The 20,186-nt window shown below is 44.7% G+C and overlaps 1 protein-coding gene across 1 annotated transcript in view; it reads right to left on the bottom strand.

The window, feature by feature from the left end:
* The window catches only part of bop1 (BOP1 ribosomal biogenesis factor), a 105,592-nt gene that overhangs the window by 13,289 nt on the left and 72,117 nt on the right, over positions 1-20,186 (bottom strand). Inside the window, exons 4-10 of the mRNA XM_029734661.1 lie at positions 8,305-8,459; positions 8,023-8,140; positions 6,758-6,859; positions 5,837-6,049; positions 2,918-3,079; positions 2,606-2,686; positions 2,264-2,473 (exon numbers count right to left, since the gene is read on the bottom strand). Of these exons, the coding sequence (XP_029590521.1) occupies positions 2,264-2,473; positions 2,606-2,686; positions 2,918-3,079; positions 5,837-6,049; positions 6,758-6,859; positions 8,023-8,140; positions 8,305-8,459 (1,041 nt within the window). The remainder of the gene's footprint in view (positions 1-2,263; positions 2,474-2,605; positions 2,687-2,917; positions 3,080-5,836; positions 6,050-6,757; positions 6,860-8,022; positions 8,141-8,304; positions 8,460-20,186) is intronic.

Below are 20,186 nucleotides of genomic sequence, written 5' to 3'. Positions count from 1 at the left end.
GCGAAGAGGAGAGGAGAGCGAGGAGCGAGGCGATCGAGGAGAGCCGAGAGAGAGAGAGAGAGAGAGAGAGAGAGCAAAACCAGAGACCAGCTAGTGGAGTTCACCTAAGCTTAGCGTGTCTGTGATGTCCCAGGTCTGACCCAGTGGGCTACATCTCTAAGAAACATCCCTGTTCTGTACTTCCAGAAAAAGCTGGTGACATTCCAATCCTGGCCGGTGTGTGGAGGGAGGAATTCCAACCTTCCCAGTCCTCCCCACCAGGGAAGGGTTGAAGGTTGAGGGTTCAGCCCTAGTCAGATTTCAGAGGGAACGCTGCCTGTCAGGGAGTCTAGAGCTGGAGGAGCTGCCACGGCACCACGCAACCTATTGTGGCCACATCATTAGTAGGGAATGTGGAGCCGGGAACACCAGAACCCCAGTTTGTTTACTACTGGGAGTGTGAATATACCGTACAGAGTCAAGTCCCAGTGCAACCCAGGATGCTCAGTACAATGTACTACTTGTGTCCCAAATGGCACCCTATTCCCTACGTAGTGCACTACTTTCGACCAGAGCCCTATGGGTGCCATTTGGGATGTAGTCTATAACTGTCGCTATGCTACAAAATGAAAAATAAGCAGCATTATCAAGGCTATAAAACTAATTCCAGTGCTGAGAGAATGCTCTGAGTCGGGTCGGTCCTCATCATGTTTTACAGGTTTGGACGTGCCCAGACAGACAGTCCTCCATCTACAGACACGGCGGGTCAAAGTCATTATTAAAAGTCACCACACACTGATATGGAATGAATTATCTGTGAACCCTAACACAATAGGAAAGCAAAGTGGTGGGGGGGTGAGGGTGGTAGGCGGCAGCTGCAATTCCTAGGAGGTTGTCAACTGCCATTTTTACTGTGGGAAAGAGGGCTTTACGACTGGTTTAATATATTTTACAGCAAGACAAAAGAGTGGCGCTGACTGTAGTGGTTTTGCATATGGGCCTTTATGAAATCCTTTGTTATGGACGACTTAACAGATATTGACACTAAATTGCTGCCTTGCAGCCTCGCTCACTCACTATCTTTCTCTGACTAGCCCACGTCACCTCCCTCCCTCCCCAAGGGCCTATTACAGCTGTGAACGGAAAATGAATCAAATCAGGTGTAACTGCCATCATTTTAGAGTTCTATCTGTAGGCTATTGACCCGCCTTTCAGTGTTTAAACGAAACTACATATCATACAGTATGAATAACAGGACAGTATCTCATGGCTTGGGGAACAGGATTCCCTGTCGTCGTAGAGTAAGGCCAGGGAACAAACACTATTTAAAAAAGTTACATTGTTATTAAAAGTTATAAAAATTGACGTGACCATTTTACATTATTCATTTCTTTCCGCACAAATGACAAATCCACCGTGCTCTTTTCATACTGTACAGTGTCTAGAATACTAGCAATAATCCAACCTATTCAGACTACGATAGGCCTGTGCGAAATAAAGACTTTCCCAGACATACAGTAATACCGCATGCCTGTGGAAAGACACAGCCACCTTAGTTTTATATGAGCAAGGCCTTTACTTCATATCTGACAGCGTGCCCCAGGTCCAGACCATATTAAACTGATGGAAACTATACAACACTGAGTGAGCAATCCACAGACGCTCCTTCCTTAACCTCACCTCCATCTTATTCAAATTCACTTCTATGTATATCAAGTTACCGCTTTCAATGGTACACATCATTTTCCTGCTAAGAATCTTTAGTCAATGCGATGTGCATAATTACATTGCTTCTGTTTTGCCTGCTACCCTTCGTCACAGAAATCCAAACCACTAGGGATGATTTTCTACATAGCACCAACATTAACAACCTAAGTAAAGTCGTAGCCTATAGTTCTCTGCCTGACTGTGGCTGTGGAGAAAAGACAGGCAGCCAGAAGCTATAAAAGACACTAAGACAATTTGCGTCTTGGATGGATGAAGGGAAAGGAGACACACTAGGAGATCTGTGATTGATTTATCATCCTAGACGTGTTCCAGTAAGTATGGCCGCCTAGCTGCAGAGCCTAAATGCATCTGTGCTCATCTCCTGGTCTGTAAACCATGGATTCTTTCCAGCCTCTCTCCCCCTCTCTGATGCGCCAGACAGCCCCAGTATGGGTCACCTATCTTACGCTACACATCTCAGCACTGCCTGGAGAACAATGACATCATGGCTCAAGTTTTGGGGGATGATGTAAGCAGTCAGTTAGCTACTGACTCAAAGAGCAAGACAGTTCGCTACGGACTCAAACAGGCAAAATGAAGAAAAGGAGTGCCAGGGACAGTTCGCTCCTGGCTGAGAAAATTGCGAACTGAAGAGCCAGCCAAGCAGAGTCAGAGACGTTACTACATCACATTGATGAATAGTGAGTTGTGACATACCTGAGACCAGCCACTGGCCGGTGGGAGATGCACTGACGCAGCGCACCAGACTGGTGTGGCCACGGTACACCTGTTGAGAGGACACGTCATTAAGGTCATGATTGGTGCCCACTTAACATACATTTTCAGGCCCATCAGCCCATGAGGTACATTTCCAATCCAATAATCACACACAGAAATTCAGATTCAGTGGTTGACCTACCAGAGACATAGTGGTGGGGAAGGGCTGCAGGTCCTTGGGTTTGGGCAGCTTGGGGATCAGATCTTCTGGATTCACATTCACCTGTGGAGACCAATTGAGATATAGAGTTGAGTCACGAGTGGAGAATCACCTAATTGATCTGACAATATAGGGGTCCTTCTAAATGAGCCACATAGCTTCACTTATGAGTATCTTCAAAACAAATATTTCAGAATGCACACCAACAAAGTCCCTCTATTATAAAAATGATTCTGGCAACTGGTTAACTATGAACTATTTAGCTAGACATTTAAGCGGGGTCTGTAGTCTCACCCTCATCTTGCGCTGGCGGGGGCACAGGTAAAGGTCAAGGCAGCGTTCGAAGCGCTCGTGGATGAAACGGGAGAAGGCGGGCACGGCCCTCAGACAGGAGTGTTTCTGGGGAAGGAACGGGAGCTTCCTGTCTTCTGCATCCTGCTGCTCCCACACCAGTCTCTGACAGGAGGAGGAAGAACCAAATGGTTAGTCTAACTGTATACTGATGACTGGTCTGTATACTGGTTAATGATTGGTCTGTATACTGATGACTGGTCTGTATACAAATGACTGGCTGATTAGTTATGAATGATTGGTCTTCCTACTGTAGCTAATGAGGGATTAACAAAATGTTAAAGTTGATCTATGCTACAGAGTTGAGGTACTATACCTACAGTATTTGGTACAAGCCAATTTACTATAGACAAAGTTATGGTATTTCAAGAGTGGGACTTATGTATGCAGTATGATATACACTACTGTTCAAACGTTTGGGGTCACTTAGAAATGTCCTTGTTTTTGAAAGAAAAGCTAATTCTGTCCATTAAAATAACATCAAATTGATCAGAAATACAGTGTAGACTTTGTTAATGTTGTAAATGACTATAGTAGCTGGAAACTGCTGATTTTTAATGGAATATCTACAGAGGCCCATTATCAGCAACCATCACTCCTGTGTTTCAATGGCACGTTTCAAATCAAAGTTTATTTGTCAAGTGCGCCGAATACAACAGGTGTAGACCTTACAGTGAAATGCTTACTTACAGGCTCTAACCAATAGTGCAAAAAAGGTATTAGGTGAACAATAGGTAAGTAAAGAAATAAAACAGTAAAAAGACAGGCTATATACAGTAGTGAGGCTATACAAGTAGTGAGGCTACATACAGACACCGGTTAGTCAGGCTGATTGAGGTAGTATGTACATGTGGGTATGGTTAAAGTGACTATGCATATATGATGAACAGAGAGTAGCAGTAGCGTAAAAAGAGGGGTTGGCGGGTGGTGGGACACAATGCAGATAGCCCGGTTAGCCAATGTGCTGGAGCACTGGTTGGTCGGCCCAATTGAGGTAGCATGTACATGAATGTATAGTTAAAGTGACTATGCATATATGATAAACAGAGAGTAGCAGCAGCGTAAAAGAGGGGTTGGGGGGGGGCACACAATATAAATAGTCCAGGTAGCCATTTGATTACATGTTCAGGAGTCTTATGGCTTGGGGGTAAAAACTGTTGAGAAGCCTTTTTGTCCTAGACTTGGCACTCCGGTACCGCTTGCCATGCAGTAGTAGAGAGAACAGTCTATGACTGGGGTGGCTGGGGTCTTTGACAATTTTTAGGGCCTTCCTCTGACACCGCCTGGTGTAGAGGTCCTGGATGGCTAATCCAAGTTTACCATTTTAAAAGTGTAATTGATCATTAGAAAACCCTTTTGCAATTATGTTAGTACAGCTGAAAACTGTTGTCCTGATTAAAGAAGCAATAAAACTGGCCTTTAGACTAGTTTAGTATCTGGAGCATCAGCAACTGTGTGTTCGATTACAGGCTCAAAATGGCCAGAAACAAATAACTTTCTTCTGAAACTCATCAGTCTATGCTTGTTCTGAGAAATGAAGGCTATTCCATGCGAGAAATTTCCAAAGAAACTGAAGATCTCGTACAACGCTGTGTACTACTCCCTTCACAGAACAGCGCAAACTGGCTCTAACCAGAATAGAAAGAGGAGCAGGAGGCCCCGTTGCACAACTGAGCAAGAGGACAAGTACATTAGAATGTCTAGTTTGAGAAACAGACGCTTCACAAGTCCTCAACTGGCAGCTTCATTAAACAGTACGCGCAAAACATCAGTCTCAACGCCAACAGTGAAGAGGCGACTCCGGGATGCTGGCCTTCTAGGCAGAGTTCCTCTGTCCAGTGTCTGTTCTTTTGCCCATCTTAATCTTTTATTTTTATTGGCCAGTCTGAGATATGGCTTTTTCTTTGCAACTCTGCCTAGAAGGCCAGCATCCCGGAGTCGCCTCTTCACTGTTGACGCTGAGACTGGTGTTTTGTGGGTACTATTGAATGAAGTTGCCAGTTGAGGACTTGTGAGGCGTCTGTTTCTCAAACTAGACACTAATTATTTTAATGGACAAAATAATTAGATTTTCTTTAAAAAACAAGGACATTTCTAAGTGACCCCAAACGTTTGAAAGGTAGTGTATATCAGTTATACAGCAAGTAACTGCATGCTTTTCATGATCAGTTAAAATCAATTGATCATGTCATTTCAGATACGTCAATATTGGATATTTGAGTGATATCTAATAAAAGTGAACTATACCTGAGTGGTTTAGGTTAATTTGCCATGCTTTGTGGGCTTTGCCTGTCAAGCAGCAGAAGGGTACATTTGCTGATGTACTGTTAGCTGATAATGTTTACTTTACAAGCTACCGGTAGAAACTTTGTACAGTTGGCTAAACATAGTGATAAGTACACCTAATGTCTGACTGACAACTTTACCAGGACGAGGACTTGCCGATGTCAAACACTTTCAAAAAGCCTAATCTCTGATGAAGCAAGCTACATGACACCATCTAGCTACATGTTGCTAGCAAGCTAATTCCAAATGGATAGGCTACCCTCACGTATCTGAAAATACATGATCAATTGATGTTTACTGATCATGAAAAGCATGCAGTTACTTGCTGTATAACTCTGACAGAGCTAAATGTGGAATAATCTGAAATGTGTAGTTCTGACTGATTTTCAATAAGTGATATTTAAATCAAATAGTTCTGACATCTATTTACCAATCCCTTGAAAACGGCAGATATTTGTCAAATCGAACGCTCTGCACTGTATTGTGACGTTTTATTGATCACGACTTATACTTTTACAAAGACTATGAACATCATGTTACTCACATGAAGAATTTTGGGATGAATTAAGCATTTACCTCTTCCTCTGTGAGAAGGTACTCAGGCGGAGGGTTGTAGGACTCCTCGTGTCCGGGCAACCTCATCTTGGGGGCGGGGACGTGCATCTTGTGGCGCCCCAGGATGGCGTTGGGGTCCTCCTTGGCCCACAGGTCGTAGTACTGAGGGGTGGTCTCTTTGGGCTTACGGGGCTTGATCCAGCCCATCTTTATGGCATGGACCAGCTTCGACACCTGGGAGAGAGACACAGGCCAACAGTAGTGGTGAAACTTGTGTGTGTGTGTGTGTGTGTGTGTGTGTGTGTGTGTGTGTGTGTGTGTGTGTGTGTGTGTGTGTGTGTGTGTGTGTGTGTTGTGTGTGTGTGTGTGTGTGTTTGCGTAAACACATGTCTAAAACGAACGTACAAAAATTCAATCAAACAGTATTAAAATGGGGGAAAATATGCTCTGCTTCGTAAAATATAAAAGACTAACTTGATTAATGAGTGGAATAAAACCAAACCAACATTAATAGAAAGTATTGCTGGGCTAATAAAGCTACGGTTTCTATCTTTTTATTGTTGAGGGTTTGGGGGGTCTCTAACGTCTCTAAGCCTCCAATTTCAGAACCCCCATTATAACACAATTTCACCTCCGCTTCCACTTGAAAAACTATGCGGGGATCATTACATTCTAACGCCACACATGTGAGCAGTTAGGATTCAAACTGGTGGTAATGCCTGCTATATATTTATTGTAAATATATATTAAACATAAAGCTGTTGAGTGAACAGAGAGGAACAGAGAGGTATTTAGAATGGGGAGAGAGAGAACGAGAGAAAAATAGAGTTTGAGAGAAAGAGTTTGAGAGAGAGGTAGACAGAGAGAGTAAGAAAGAGAGTTTGAAAGAGGTAGACAGAGAGAGGTAGACAGAGATAGTGTGTAAGAAAGAACGAGACCTACCTTCTCCTTCTCAATGAGCGAGGGGATGAAGCTGCGTTTGTCCTGGGGCCTGTTAGTCACCGGATGGATCATGACCTCGTTAGTGAAGAAGTCCACTGACGGCTAAAAGATAAACACAGTGTTTATGAGAGAGGAAAAGAGATAGTTTATTGGTCGCGTACACAGTTTGCAGATGTTATCGCAGGTGCAGCGAAACACTTATGTTATTTAGCGCCAACAGTGCAGTAATATCTAACAATACAAAACAAGACACACAATAATACAAAATATATATCCGAATGAGCTAAATACAATTGGGACACATCCTGAAGTCTGAAGTAAACAAAGTCTGCTAGGGTTGAAGACAGATCCTTGTGAAACAAACGTCTGGGAAGCCATAGTTTAATAGACAGCCCAATTACTGTGGACTGGAATCATTGGACCACCAAAGTCCAAGACAGGTAGCTGATGATGACATTACAGAGTTAGCCTGGTATTTTCTTATTTTACAGTCCTGGTGTTAAAAGTTTAAAAACACTTGTTTTTGCCCCTGACTAATGGGTTTATATGTTTCTGTAATAACTCCGGCATTAACGAGATTCCATGATAGCCATGACACCATCTAGATTCTAGACACTACAGCAGTGACTTCTCAATTCAACACTATTCATTTAAAACCTCTCCCGCAAACCCTGTTAACTGCAGCACAGGAGAACTCGCTCCTCTCCAGACGTGGGTTCAACTACTATATGAAATCTTGCAAATACTTTGAGCTTTTGCTCCAGTCTGCCTGCAGTGCTAGTTGGGCGGGGTTTGCAATTGTGGGACACTTCTATTGGTTCCACTGAAACACGCAACTCAATCAAATCACAACTAAATAATGTGAAATGATTTCCGATTGTATTAGAACCCAGGTCTGCTTTCGGCTGACTTGTTCTAAGTGACGAGTTGAGTGCAGACGAGGTTTGGGTTATGTGGGGAACATAAGTGGATGGACTAATGAACTGAGGTTTAGTTTGCTCTAATGGCTGCTATGCTTTAGCCATTATCTGCTCAGTCATTTAACAAAACAGAGCTGCCAGCCGTCAACACAGTCAAAACTGGGTCGTATTCACTAGGCACCAAAAAAAAAAAAAAAATATAGACTGAAACAGAGAGGGAATAGCAGAATTGGTCCAATAAGAAACACTTGTTTTACTATTCTGTTGCAAAACGTTTTGCTACGTTTGGCCCTAATGAATAGGACCCTGATACAGGCAGTGAGAGGGCAGTCATAAGGTCTTTACCTCGTACTCGTTGAAGTTGACGTCGCCAAATTGACCCTTCTGAAGGCGGTGTACCAGGTCCACCTGCTCGTCTGTCAGACGAATGTCTGAGGCCGTCGTCTTGTCATGAACCGTACGCCTGGTGGAGGGGGAGATGGAGGGAGAGAGAGAGAGAGGCCAGATGTGAACACAGGTTCACAGATTGTGCTTTTTGTTCTGGGAGAAGACTGAGAAAGAAGAGCGAGCGTACGTTAGAGAGAGGGTGTTCGAGAGAGAGAGGTAATCTGCTCCTTGTCATCTCACCAGTAGTCTGGGTTCTCCATCTTGTCCAGGAACTCATCCAGCTCGTCTTTGTTCCTGATGGGCTTAAAGATCTTCTTCCCGTCCAGGTTATAGCCAATGTGAGGGTAGTCCTGGTACCACTCCATGGGAACGTTGCCCACCGTGTTACGAATGTCCTAGGACAGAAAGGAGGGAGGAAGACATGTTCAATAACCTTGTTTAACAACACCTGAGGACAAGGTGTTTATCTTCCCATTAGATTGCTTGCTCAGGGATGTTCAAGTCCTTCATATCACTTAAAACAAAACCTCTGGGCGAGTGGAATAAATAGCGGATTATAGAGTACAGTTTTTCTGGCCTGGAAACACTCTCACCCTCATCATACTTGTCCCATTTTCCTCCATTTATGTATACCTTTGGCTGGATGAGGCCTGGATGGGGGGGGGGGGTACAGGTGCAGGCCTGGCCTGGTAAAAAATACCTCGGCTCATTCTACATCCCGTTCTCGTTCACAAACTGGCGGTAGGACTACAAACCTGTTCTTAGATGATAGGACTTATTAAACCAAAATGGGTACAGTCTGAAAAAATAAAATGTCTTTGTCTGAGAAATAACACACACACACGGGTGGGTGGGTAGGTGGGTGCATACACACACACTTATTCACACGCCGACTCACACGGGTGGGTGCGTACACACACACACGACAGCTGAAAGCTCTCAGAAGTAGTGAGCCACTTTAAAGTGGGGCCTGCACCTGTGAGTGATTTCAATAAAAACACCCCTACCATATCCAATTAGAAGGGAGTGGGCAGCCGTGTCACGCTTATTCTCACAGTCACAGCCAGCTGGGTAGACCCCTCCCACACACACAGTGCCCATCCTCAAAGCCCCCACTCATTACACACACCCTGAATGGGCATTGGCCCTGCTCTATAGAACTACCTCTGAGTGAGGTGGAGGAGGTCGTGTCTGTTGGTTGACCAAATCTCTCGTGAGCTATCAGCCCATGGAGACAACTACATGCTACTGCAAGAACAAAACATGTAGGCAGCGATCTAGCCGGCAGATTGCCAATGGTTCCGTACGGTGGTTTGCTAACCCTACACCTAACCTTAGCCCTTCACGTAACCTTTAACCTAACCTACTATCCCCAACCATACCTTTAGATCTGCAGGTCCAATAACCACACCTAAAGACGTATGCAGCTAACTGCATCTCTCACATTGATGTAGCCTGGTCTGCACATTCATTCAGCCTATTCTATGGCAAGACAAAGCATCTGAACTTGGACTTGCAGTACACTCACAACAAGCTACACTGTACATGGCCCAGGCCCTTCACAACAAGCTACACTGTACTAGGCCCGGGCCCTTCACAACAAGCTACACTGTACTAGGCCCGGGCCCTTCACAACAAGCTACACTGTACTAGGCCCGGGCCCTTCACAACAAGCTACACTGTACTAGGCCCGGGCCCTTCACAACAAGCTACACTGTACTAGGCCCGGGCCCTTCACAACAAGCTACACTGTACTAGGCCCGGGCCTTTCACAACAAGCTACACTATACTAGGCCCGGGCCCTTCACAACAAGCTACACTGTACTAGGCCCGGGCCCTTCACAACAAGCTACAGTAAACTACTAAACAGAGGAGAACCACTCAGAAGAGAAGGACCAGCCAGCACCCCACCAGGGCGGCCTTGTGTTGCTCAGCCTGGGTGATGACACCCACCTGGCCCGATGGCCAGCCCCAGCCCCCCTGGCCTGCCTCTCACACCACTGCCTTTCTGCTTCACTGGGGCCTGGAGAACTGGAGGAGAGAGAGCGGAACAGGGCCAACGACAGACAAATGTTCCATTTCACGAGCTCCAGAATCACACAGACGACTTCTGGGCAAGCGATAGTTTCGGTCCGCAGGATCGAGTTTCACCAGAGAGTGGGCTCTCACCTCCTTCCAATGCACCGAGGGAGGAAGCGAGCGAAGCAAATGAGATTCAACGAGATGGGTTAGAATAGTGATTTATGGATTATTGTTCCGATGTGTCGCCAGAATGTTGACTCCTGTTTTCTTAATCTGAACTTTCAAACGCAACCGTTTATTGTTTTACTACGGTAAGGATGACTCCAATACACACAAGAACTGTATAACAGAAACTAGCAGGCCCATATGACAACCCAATAGGATTCAGCCCAAAATAATATATTTCAAATAGACTAAGAACAATAGCGTTGAATCCCAGAGTTGACAAGAGCCAGCGGGAGTTAAAGCCAATTTATGGTTGATCCGAAAATGTGGTCAGAGGCTCCGAATGGAGGGTGTGTCGCAATTGCTGAGCCTCTGGAGGCTTGTGGAGGCCGTATTGACCTCCGTACCACATCGCCGTGCGCCTCTGAAATTTTGTAACAACGCGGAGGGCTCTGCATAGCTCCGCATTGACATGATTGGTTGACGGTAGGATGGGGTGGGAGGTCCAGTATAAACACAAAGTCACTTCCTTGACAACAGCTCTGCTCAAGAGCTCTGTGCTGCTCGCGAAGCACAAGAAGTATGAATGCCCTGACATTTACTTTCACCGGAAATGCTGCACGGCCAAAAACAGAAGAACAAAGACTGCTAACTCATACTCTACCATCACACAGTCATGATGCCAAGACCACTCTGTCCATTCCTCCTGAATGGGAAGGAGAATGTACAGTAGCACTATTCTTATATTGACCCGGAGTGTATTAGCTGGCTTTACCCAAAGTTTTTTCAGCACTTACACAAGGCTGCTTGTTGTCGCCTGGCTGACTGCTGTTAAGCTGGGATGTCAGGTCTGAGTGTCAGGCTGTGACTGCAGGGAGTGACTGCTGGACTGGTCAATGCTCTGGGCCCGAGAGGGCTGCGACTGTCTAGTCCAACACACTCATAACTGGACAGTGTGAGTGTGAGTGTGAGTGTGTGTGTGTGTGTGTGTGTGTCTCGACCGGGACAGCACAGATAGGGAAACACAAGACTTGACTCCGTACAGAGAGAGTAGAGACTGCGGTGCACCACCTGCTTTCAATCGGCCAGCTAAACACAGAGCTTTATTAAGTGTCAGTCAGCCAGGCTGGGTTCTGTCAGGGTGAGGAGACTTCCATGGAAAATGTCATTAGATTGGATAGAGAGGCCTGCTGTGAATGGACCTCAATGCACAAAATGGTGCTTTGGTGGAGGGACAGAGTGGGAAGGGAGAGAAGGGAGGAGATAGGAGGAAGGGGAGGACCAGGGCCTGTATTTATAAAGCCTCTCACAGTAGGAGTGCTGATATAGGATCAGGTCCCCCTCCTGTCCAAGTTACCATGTTCAAACGTATTCATCCCAGATCAACAGGTTCGGCTGAGGGTGTTATCCAGTACAGACTGAGGTGGTGGTGGTCTAATATTTATTAAAACGTTGCCCCTCTCAGGTAGGTTCTTTCTTTACAATGTTTCAGCTAGTGTGTCCCAGCCAGCACAGCCAACCCAGTGTCTTAACGAGACGGCAACATCAAACAGACACCACTGTGTTCTCACAGATCTTACAGCGGGCGGAGTGCAACGTGACACCTCTCCTTTTCAGCAGGACCCACTCTTAAAAACCCCCCTCTGACCCCCTTCACTCCCAGTGTGTGTGTGTGGGTGTGTGTGTGACCCCCTCCCTCCTCAACACTGGGGGTCTAACTGGCTGGCCATTGAGTAACACTACACTGTGATATGTCAACCAGCTTGATCACTGTACAGTCCTGTCATCACTATTATCAAGTCATCTATCATGTGAGAATTGAGAATGCTTAGCCACCTCTTTCTCTTAAAGTGTAAAGAAATCACTTCTCACAGGCCTATGGGGAGAGACAACATGAGGACGGGTGATGACACCATGAAATTAGATAGGACCAAAGAGGCGATCATAACTGAATCATGAATTCTATGGTACTTGGTACAGCTCCCAGTAAGTATTTAGAGTGCTTGAAAAGCAGACAAAATTATGCACCAAATAAATCTGCTAAGCCAATTGTTTTCAATGAGAGCAATACGTTTGAAGAATGCAGAACTGCCATGCATCTGTGTTGTATGGCATTTGGTTTGGAACCGGCCTCAGGAGTGGAAGAAAAGTATGGCAAACACATGCCAATGGGAGAGCAGGTCCAATTAGAAAAGCATTCTAGGCGTGCCTTCATCCACACCTCTGATTATGCCAACCAGGATGCTCGTCCGCCAGGGCGCGTAGCTGGCATGAGGTGGCGTTCAACCTGCCATAAACAAGCCAACCAACTCTACCAGGTCCCAAAACTTCAGAACTCTCAACTAAAATGATCAATAACACGGAGGGAGGGAGGGAGGGAGGTGAATAAAATGAGTAATTAACTACAATGACCATACTCCATCGCGCCTGTTCTTTCCGGCTCGGACAGAGATGTTTTTATTTCACCAGGTAGACCAGTTGAGAACTTGTTCTCATTTACAACTGCGGCCTGGCCAAGATAAAGCAAAGCAGTGCGACAAAAACAACAGAGTTACACATAAACAAAAGTACAGTCAATAACACAATAGAAACATCTACGTACAGTGTGTGCAAATGTAGAAGATTAAGGGAGGTAGGTAATAAATAGGCCATAGAGGCGAAATAATTACAATTTAGCATTAATACCAGAGTGATAGATGTGCAGATGATGATGTGCAAGTAGAGATACTGGGGTGCAAAAGAGCAAGAGGGAGAGTAATAATATGGGGATGAGATAGTTGGGTGTGCTATTTACAGATGGGCTGTGTACAGGTACAATGATCGGTAAGATGCTCTGACAGCTGATGCTTAAAGTTAGTGAGGGAGATATAAGACTCCAGCTTCAGTGATTTTTGCAATTCGTTCCAGTCATTGGCAGCAGAGAACTAGAAGGAAAGGCGGCCAAAAGGAGTGTTGGCTTTGGGGATGACCAATGAAATATACCTGCTGGAGCACATGCTACGGGTGGGTGTTGCTATGGTGACCAGTGAGCTGAGATAAGGCAGGGCTTTACCTAGCAAAAACTTAGATGACCTGGAGCCAGTGGGTTTGGCAACGAATATGTAGTGAGGGCCAGCCAACGAGAGCATAGAGGTATAAATAAAAAATGAGAAGCTGAAATGTCTTGAGTCAGTAAGTACTCAACTCCTTTGCTATGGCAAGCCTAACGTTCAGGAGTAAAAATGTGCTTAACAAGTCACATAATAAGTTGCATGGACTTTTTTTATGACTACCTCTGCTCTTTACCCCACACATACAATTATATGTACGGTCCCCTCAGTCAAGCAGTGAACTTCAAACACAGATTCAACCACAAAGACCAGGAAGGTTTTCCAATGCATCGCAAAGGGCACCTATTGGCATTTGAGTAAAAGAAAAAACAGACATTGAATATCACTTTGAGCATGGTGAAGTTAATTATACTTTGGATGGTGTAACAATACAGAGTCACTACAAAGATACAGGCCTTCCTAACTTAGTTGCCGAATGGTGACTTTAAAACTGTCTGAGTTTAATGGCTGTGATAGGAGAAAACTGAGGATGGAGCAACAGCAATACTAACCTAAATGACAGAATGAAAAGGAAGGAAGGTACAGAATAAAATGAGTTATGTCCTGAATACAAGGTGTTATGTTTGGGGCAAACATCACATTACTGAGTACCACTTCATATTTTCCACAAATTCATTTTTAACAACGTACACTTGTTAATTGAAATGCATTGCAGGTGACTACCTCAATAAGCTGGTTGAGAGAATGCCAAGAGTGTGCAAAGCTGTCATCAAGGCAAACGGTGGCTATTTGAAGAATCTCAAATATATTTTGATTAGTTTAACACTTTTTTTGGTTACTACATGATTCCATATGTGTTATTTCATAGTTTGTCTAAATTATTATTCTACAATGTAAAAAATAGTAAAAATAAAGAAAAACCCTTGAATGAGAGGGTGTTCTAAAACTTTTGACCAGTAGTGTGTACACACACACACACTTCATCTAGGTCACAACAATAGACAAACAGTCTGCTCAAACTAATAACACACAAACAAATATACGTTTTAATGTTCTTACAGTTCAGCAATATTCTTGGGATGTCTGGTGTGAACTGCTCTCTCGAGGTCATGCCACAGCATCTCAATCGGGTTGAAGTCAGGACACTGACTGGGCCACTCCAGAAGGCGTATTTTCTTCTGTTGAAGCCATTCTGTTGTTGATTTACTTTTGTGTTTTGGGTTGTTGTTCTGTTGAATCACCCAACTTCTGTTGAGCTTCAAATTGGCAGACAGATAGCCTTACATTCTCCTGCAAAATGTCTTGATACACTTGGGAATTCATTTTCCCGTCGATGATGGCAAGCTGTCCAGGCCCTGAGGCAGCAAAGCAGCCCCAAAACATGATGCTCCCTCCACCATACTTTACAGTTGGAGTGAGGTTTTGATGTTGGTGTGCCTTTTGTTCTCTACAGATAGTGTTGTGTGTTCCAAACAACTCAGCTGTAGTTTCGTCTGTCCACAGAATATTTTGCCAGTAGCGCTGTGGAAGATCCAGGTGCTCTTTTGCAAACTTCAGACATGCAGCAATGTTTTTTTTGGACAGCAGTGGCTTCTTCTGTGGTGTCCTCCCATGAACACCATTCTTGTTTAGTGTTTTACGTATCGTAGACTCGTCAACAGAGATGTTAGCATGTTCCAGAGATTTATGTAAGTCTTTAGCTGAAACTCTAGGATTCTTCTTAACCTCATTGAGCATTCTGCGCTGTGCTCTTGCAGTCATCTTTGCAGGACGGCCACTCCTAGGGAGAGTAGCAACAGTGCTGAACTTTCTCCATTTACAGACAATTTGTCTTACTGTGGACTGATGAACGTCAAGGCTTTTAGAGATACTTTTGTAATCCTTTCCAGCTTTATGCAAGTCAACAATTCTTAATCTTGGGTCTTCTGAGAACTCTTTTGTTCGAGGCATGGTTCACATCAGGCAATGCTTCTTGTGAATAGCAAAGTCAAATTTTGTGAGTGTTTAAGGGCGAGGCAGCTCTAACCAACATCTACAATATCGTCTCAATGATTGTACTCCCGGTTAGCTGACTCCTGACTCCAATTAGCTTTTGGAGAAGTCATTAGCCTCGGGGTTCACATTCTTTTTCCAACCTACACTGTGAATGTTTAGATGATGTATTCAATATAGACAAGAAAAATACAATAATTTGTGTGTTATTAGTTTAAGCACACTGTCTGTCTATTATTGTGACTTAGATGAAGATCAGACAAATTTATGCAGACATCCAGGCAATTCGAAAGGGATCATATACTTTTTCTTGCCACTGTGTGTGTGTGTGTACACACACACACACACACACACACACACACACACACACACACACACACACACACACGCACACGAGATTCTTCAAAGTAGCCACCTTTTGACTCTATAAGAGCTTTGCACAGGGACCCTGTCATGAGAGCCAGTTTCCGTATAGTGCTTGATGGTTTTAGCGACTGCACTTTGAAAGTTCTTAACATTTTCCGGATTGACTGACCATCATAGATTTAGCTGGTGATAACTTGTGGAATATAAACAGTCTGGCATGCACTTTTAACCAAATCAGCATCCAGGATTTGACCCACCCGTTATAACCTAACCGAAACCGAACCGTCCTCGAAAAGCACTAATTGCTCAGCACTAGTCCCCAGCCTACAGCTTTGGTTAAGGCCACCATCCTCCAGTTTTGGTTAGGGCCCCCAGACTACAGTTTTGGTTAGGGCCCCCAGACTACAGTTTTGGTTAGGGCCCCCAGACTACAGTTTTGGTTAGGCCAGGAGGTAGGAGGGGTTAAAATAGATGGTAATGCTGAGAGAGCAGACCAGCGGTTGGTGGAGGAAAAAGCACAGGTCTCGCTCTCGCTCTCTCCAGCCACCAGGAAGGAGGGAGCGCGCCTCACTTTTTCCGCTCCGCTGACCTCTTCCTCCTCACAGTGGCTGGAATGCCTTGGCTGCAGGAATAACAGGAGGATTGCAGCATGGAATTTGGGGAAGAGGATGACTTCATTTTTCTTTGCAAAAAAATATATTACTTTGTCATTTTTTATGGCCAAGAAAACTAATAATTAGGCAACCAAGAGTCGCATGTGAGAATATGATAAATTCTTTCCCTTCCCTTTATCCTAGAGGTGATATAGCCTAGCGTAGTCAGTGTGCATTTGTAAGGCATTGATTGATAGTAGGCTACATGTCAACACAGATGTGAACACAGAGGATGGACAAAATGCAACAAACTGAAAGCAAAGTAATATCACTGCAGTCAGGAACTAGCCCATAACTAACAATATTCCAATACTGGTGGAATAGCCTAATGCAGCCAGGTCCGGATCAAATAAGATTTTTTTTGGAACAGTCGGGCCTCAATCCCTGGTATCATATGAACACACTTGAGACCTGTCAAAATTGCAGGAAATTTGCTTTAAAACTGCAACATTATAAAACAGTTTGGGGTTGCGAGGTGGGGGTTTGTTACTACGCCGATCAATGACAATACCCATCCGGACCTTTACCACCTAGGAAATGTGTATGACCGGACCTTCTCAAATAGTACTTTACCCTGGCCTAGTTGAAGAAACATTAAGAAGGTGAGCACATAACGTTACTATTTTATCAGTCTAAAGGGTTTAGACAAGGTGACATCCAATAGCCTTTTGCAGGGTTTCCCAAACGCTGTCCTGCCCCCCCACGGTTTTTGTCCTAGCACGACACAGCTGATTCAAATAACCAACGTATCATCAATCTTTGATTATTTGAATCAGCTGTGTAGTGCTAGGACAAAAACAAAACATGCACCCAGGGGGGGCCCCAGGATCGAGTTTGGGAAACCCTTCCCTATTGCTTCAAGATGAGAAGAATGAGAAAAGGGGCATCCGAACAAAGAAAACACTCTGTATTAGGACCAACACATGATGGGACAGACATAAAGACCATTTATATAACAGCACCCAGGCTTCCTCCCAGTCTGTCGAGCTGATAAACAAGAACACATTTGGTTTGTATCCCTTTTGACAACTTAATGGAGGGCTCATTCTTACCATCACCATTTTCCAGTTGGGCAAAAACAAAGTGTGGGAGATTACTGATTTAGGATTAACACTAGAGAAGGAGAGGTGTGAGCGTGCGCATGGTGATTGATTTAGGATTAACACTAGAGAAGGAGAGGTGTGAGTGTGCGCATGGTGATTGATTTAGGATTAACACTAGAGAAGGAGAGGTGTGAGCGTGCGCATGGTGATTGATTTAGGATTAACACTAGAGAAGGAGAGGTGTGAGCGTGCGCATGGTGATTGATTTAGGATTAACACTAGAGAAGGAGAGGTGTGAGCGTGCATGGTGATTTAGGATTAACACTAGAGAAGGAGAGGTGTGAGCGTGCGCATGGTGATTGATTTAGGATTAACACTAGAGAAGGAGAGGTGTGAGCGTGCGCATGGTGATTGATTTAGGATTAACACTAGAGAAGGAGAGGTGTGAGCGTGCGCATGGTGATTGATTTAGGATTAACACTAGAGAAGGAGAGGTGTGAGCGTGCGCATGGTGATTGATTTAGGATTAACACTAGAGAAGGAGAGGTGTGAGCGTGCATGGTGATTTAGGATTAACACTAGAGAAGGAGAGGTGTGTGTGCGCATGGTGATTGATTTAGGATTAACACTAGAGAAGGAGAGGTGTGAGCGTGCATGGTGATTTAGGATTAACACTAGAGAAGGAGAGGTGTGAGCGTGCATGGTGATTTAGGATTAACACTAGAGAAGGAGAGGTGTGTGTGCGCATGGTGATTGATTTAGGATTAACACTAGAGAAGGAGAGGTGTGAGCGTGCGCATGGTGATTTAGGATTAACACTAGAGAAGGAGAAGAGGCATGTGAGCGTGTGTGTGTCTGATTTAGGATTAACACTAGAGAAGGAGAGGTGTGTGTGCGCATGGTGATTGATTTAGGATTAACACTAGAGAAGGAGAGGTGTGTGTGCGCATGGTGATTGATTTAGGATTAACACTAGAGAAGGAGAGATGTGAGCGTGCATGGTGATTTAGGATTAACACTAGAGAAGGAGAGATGTGAGCGTGCATGGTGATTTAGGATTAACACTAGAGAAGGAGAGATGTGAGCGTGCATGGTGATTTAGGATTAACACTAGAGAAGGAGAGATGTGAGCGTGCATGGTGATTTAGGATTAACACTAGAGAAGGAGAGATGTGAGCGTGCATGGTGATTTAGGATTAACACTAGAGAAGGAGAGATGTGAGCGTGCATGGTGATTTAGGATTAACACTAGAGAAGGAGAGGTGTGTGTGCGCATGGTGATTGATTTAGGATTAACACTAGAGAAACAGAAGAGGGTGTGTGCGTGTGTGTGTCTGATTTAGATTAATGTCAGCGGATGAGGAGACTTTTCTGTGCATTCTTGAATAAATCCCAGGGTTCCTTTCCCCTAGTCAGACAGAAAGGACATCACTAATGTACCCACTACTCCACTAGGCAGAGAGAAATGTTATCACTAATGTACCCACTACTCCACTAGGCAGAGAGAAATGTTACCACTAATGTACCCACTATTCCACTAGGCAGAGAGAAATGTTATCACTAATGTACCCACTACTCCACTAGGCAGAGAGAAATGTTACCACTAATGTACCCACTATTCCACTAGGCAGAGAGAAATGTTATCACTAATGTACCCACTATTCCACTAGGCAGAGAGAAATGTTACCACTAATGTACCCACTATTCCACTAGGCAGAGAGAAATGTTATCACTAATGTACCCACTACTCCACTAGGCAGAGAGAAATGTTACCACTAATGTACCCACTATTCCACTAGGCAGAGAGAAATGTTATCACTAATGTACCCACTACTCCACTAGGCAGAGAGAAATGTTACCACTAATCTACCCACTATTCCACTAGGCAGAGAGAAATGTTATCACAAATGTACCCACTATTCCACTAGGCAGAGAGAAACGTTACCACTAATGTACCCACTATTCCACTAGGCAGAGAGAAATGTTATCACTAATGTACCCACTATTCCACTAGGCAAAAATAATAAACAGAAAATCCCTCCATAATGCTCACTCACAACCCCTTACTGTATTTAAATGGACTATAACCTGAGCAGGGTACCAGACTGCCTCATTGATCCCAAATGCATTAAAGTGCTCAAATAAGCCTGTTCTCTTACAGCCTGCTAGTGCTTTCCACAGTGAAGCTGAAAGGCCCTTCAAAAACGAAATAAAAAAAAATAAAACAACATTTTGTTTTGAGTTTATAGTGTTATCACAATGTGGGCCAAAACCAAGTGTCATGATTAAAAGCAGCTACCTTGTGGCTAGTAGAGCGCTAGAGGACAGCCAGACGAGTAGAGCGCTAGAGGACAGCCAGACGAGTAGAGCGCTAGAGGACAGCCAGACGAGTAGAGCGCTAGAGGACAGCCAGACGAGTAGAGCGCTAGAGGACAGCCAGACGAGTAGAGCGCTAGAGGACAGCCAGACGAGTAGAGCGCTAGAGGACAGCCAGACGAGTAGAGCGCTAGAGGACAGCCAGACGAGTAGAGCGCTAGAGGACAGCCAGACGAGTAGAGCGCTAGTGGACAGCCAGACGAGTAGAGCGCTAGAGGACAGCCAGACGAGTAGAGCGCTAGAGGACAGCCAGACGAGTAGAGCGCTAGAGGACAGCCAGACTAGTAGAGCGCTAGTGGACAGCCAGACGAGTAGAGCGCTAGAGGTCAGCCAGACTAGTAGAGCGCTAGTGGACAGCCAGACGAGTAGAGCGCTAGAGGTCAGCCAGACTAGTAGAGCGCTAGAGGTCAGCCAGACTTATAGACCAACATGACCATGAGCTGTAACTTCTGTAG

Source organism: Salmo trutta, chromosome 36, assembly GCF_901001165.1.
Source record: "Salmo trutta chromosome 36, fSalTru1.1, whole genome shotgun sequence".
Classification (NCBI taxonomy): Eukaryota; Metazoa; Chordata; class Actinopteri; order Salmoniformes; family Salmonidae; genus Salmo; species Salmo trutta.
The sequence above is the reverse complement of the archived record's forward strand: the minus strand, read 5'-3'. Positions and strand labels throughout refer to the sequence as shown.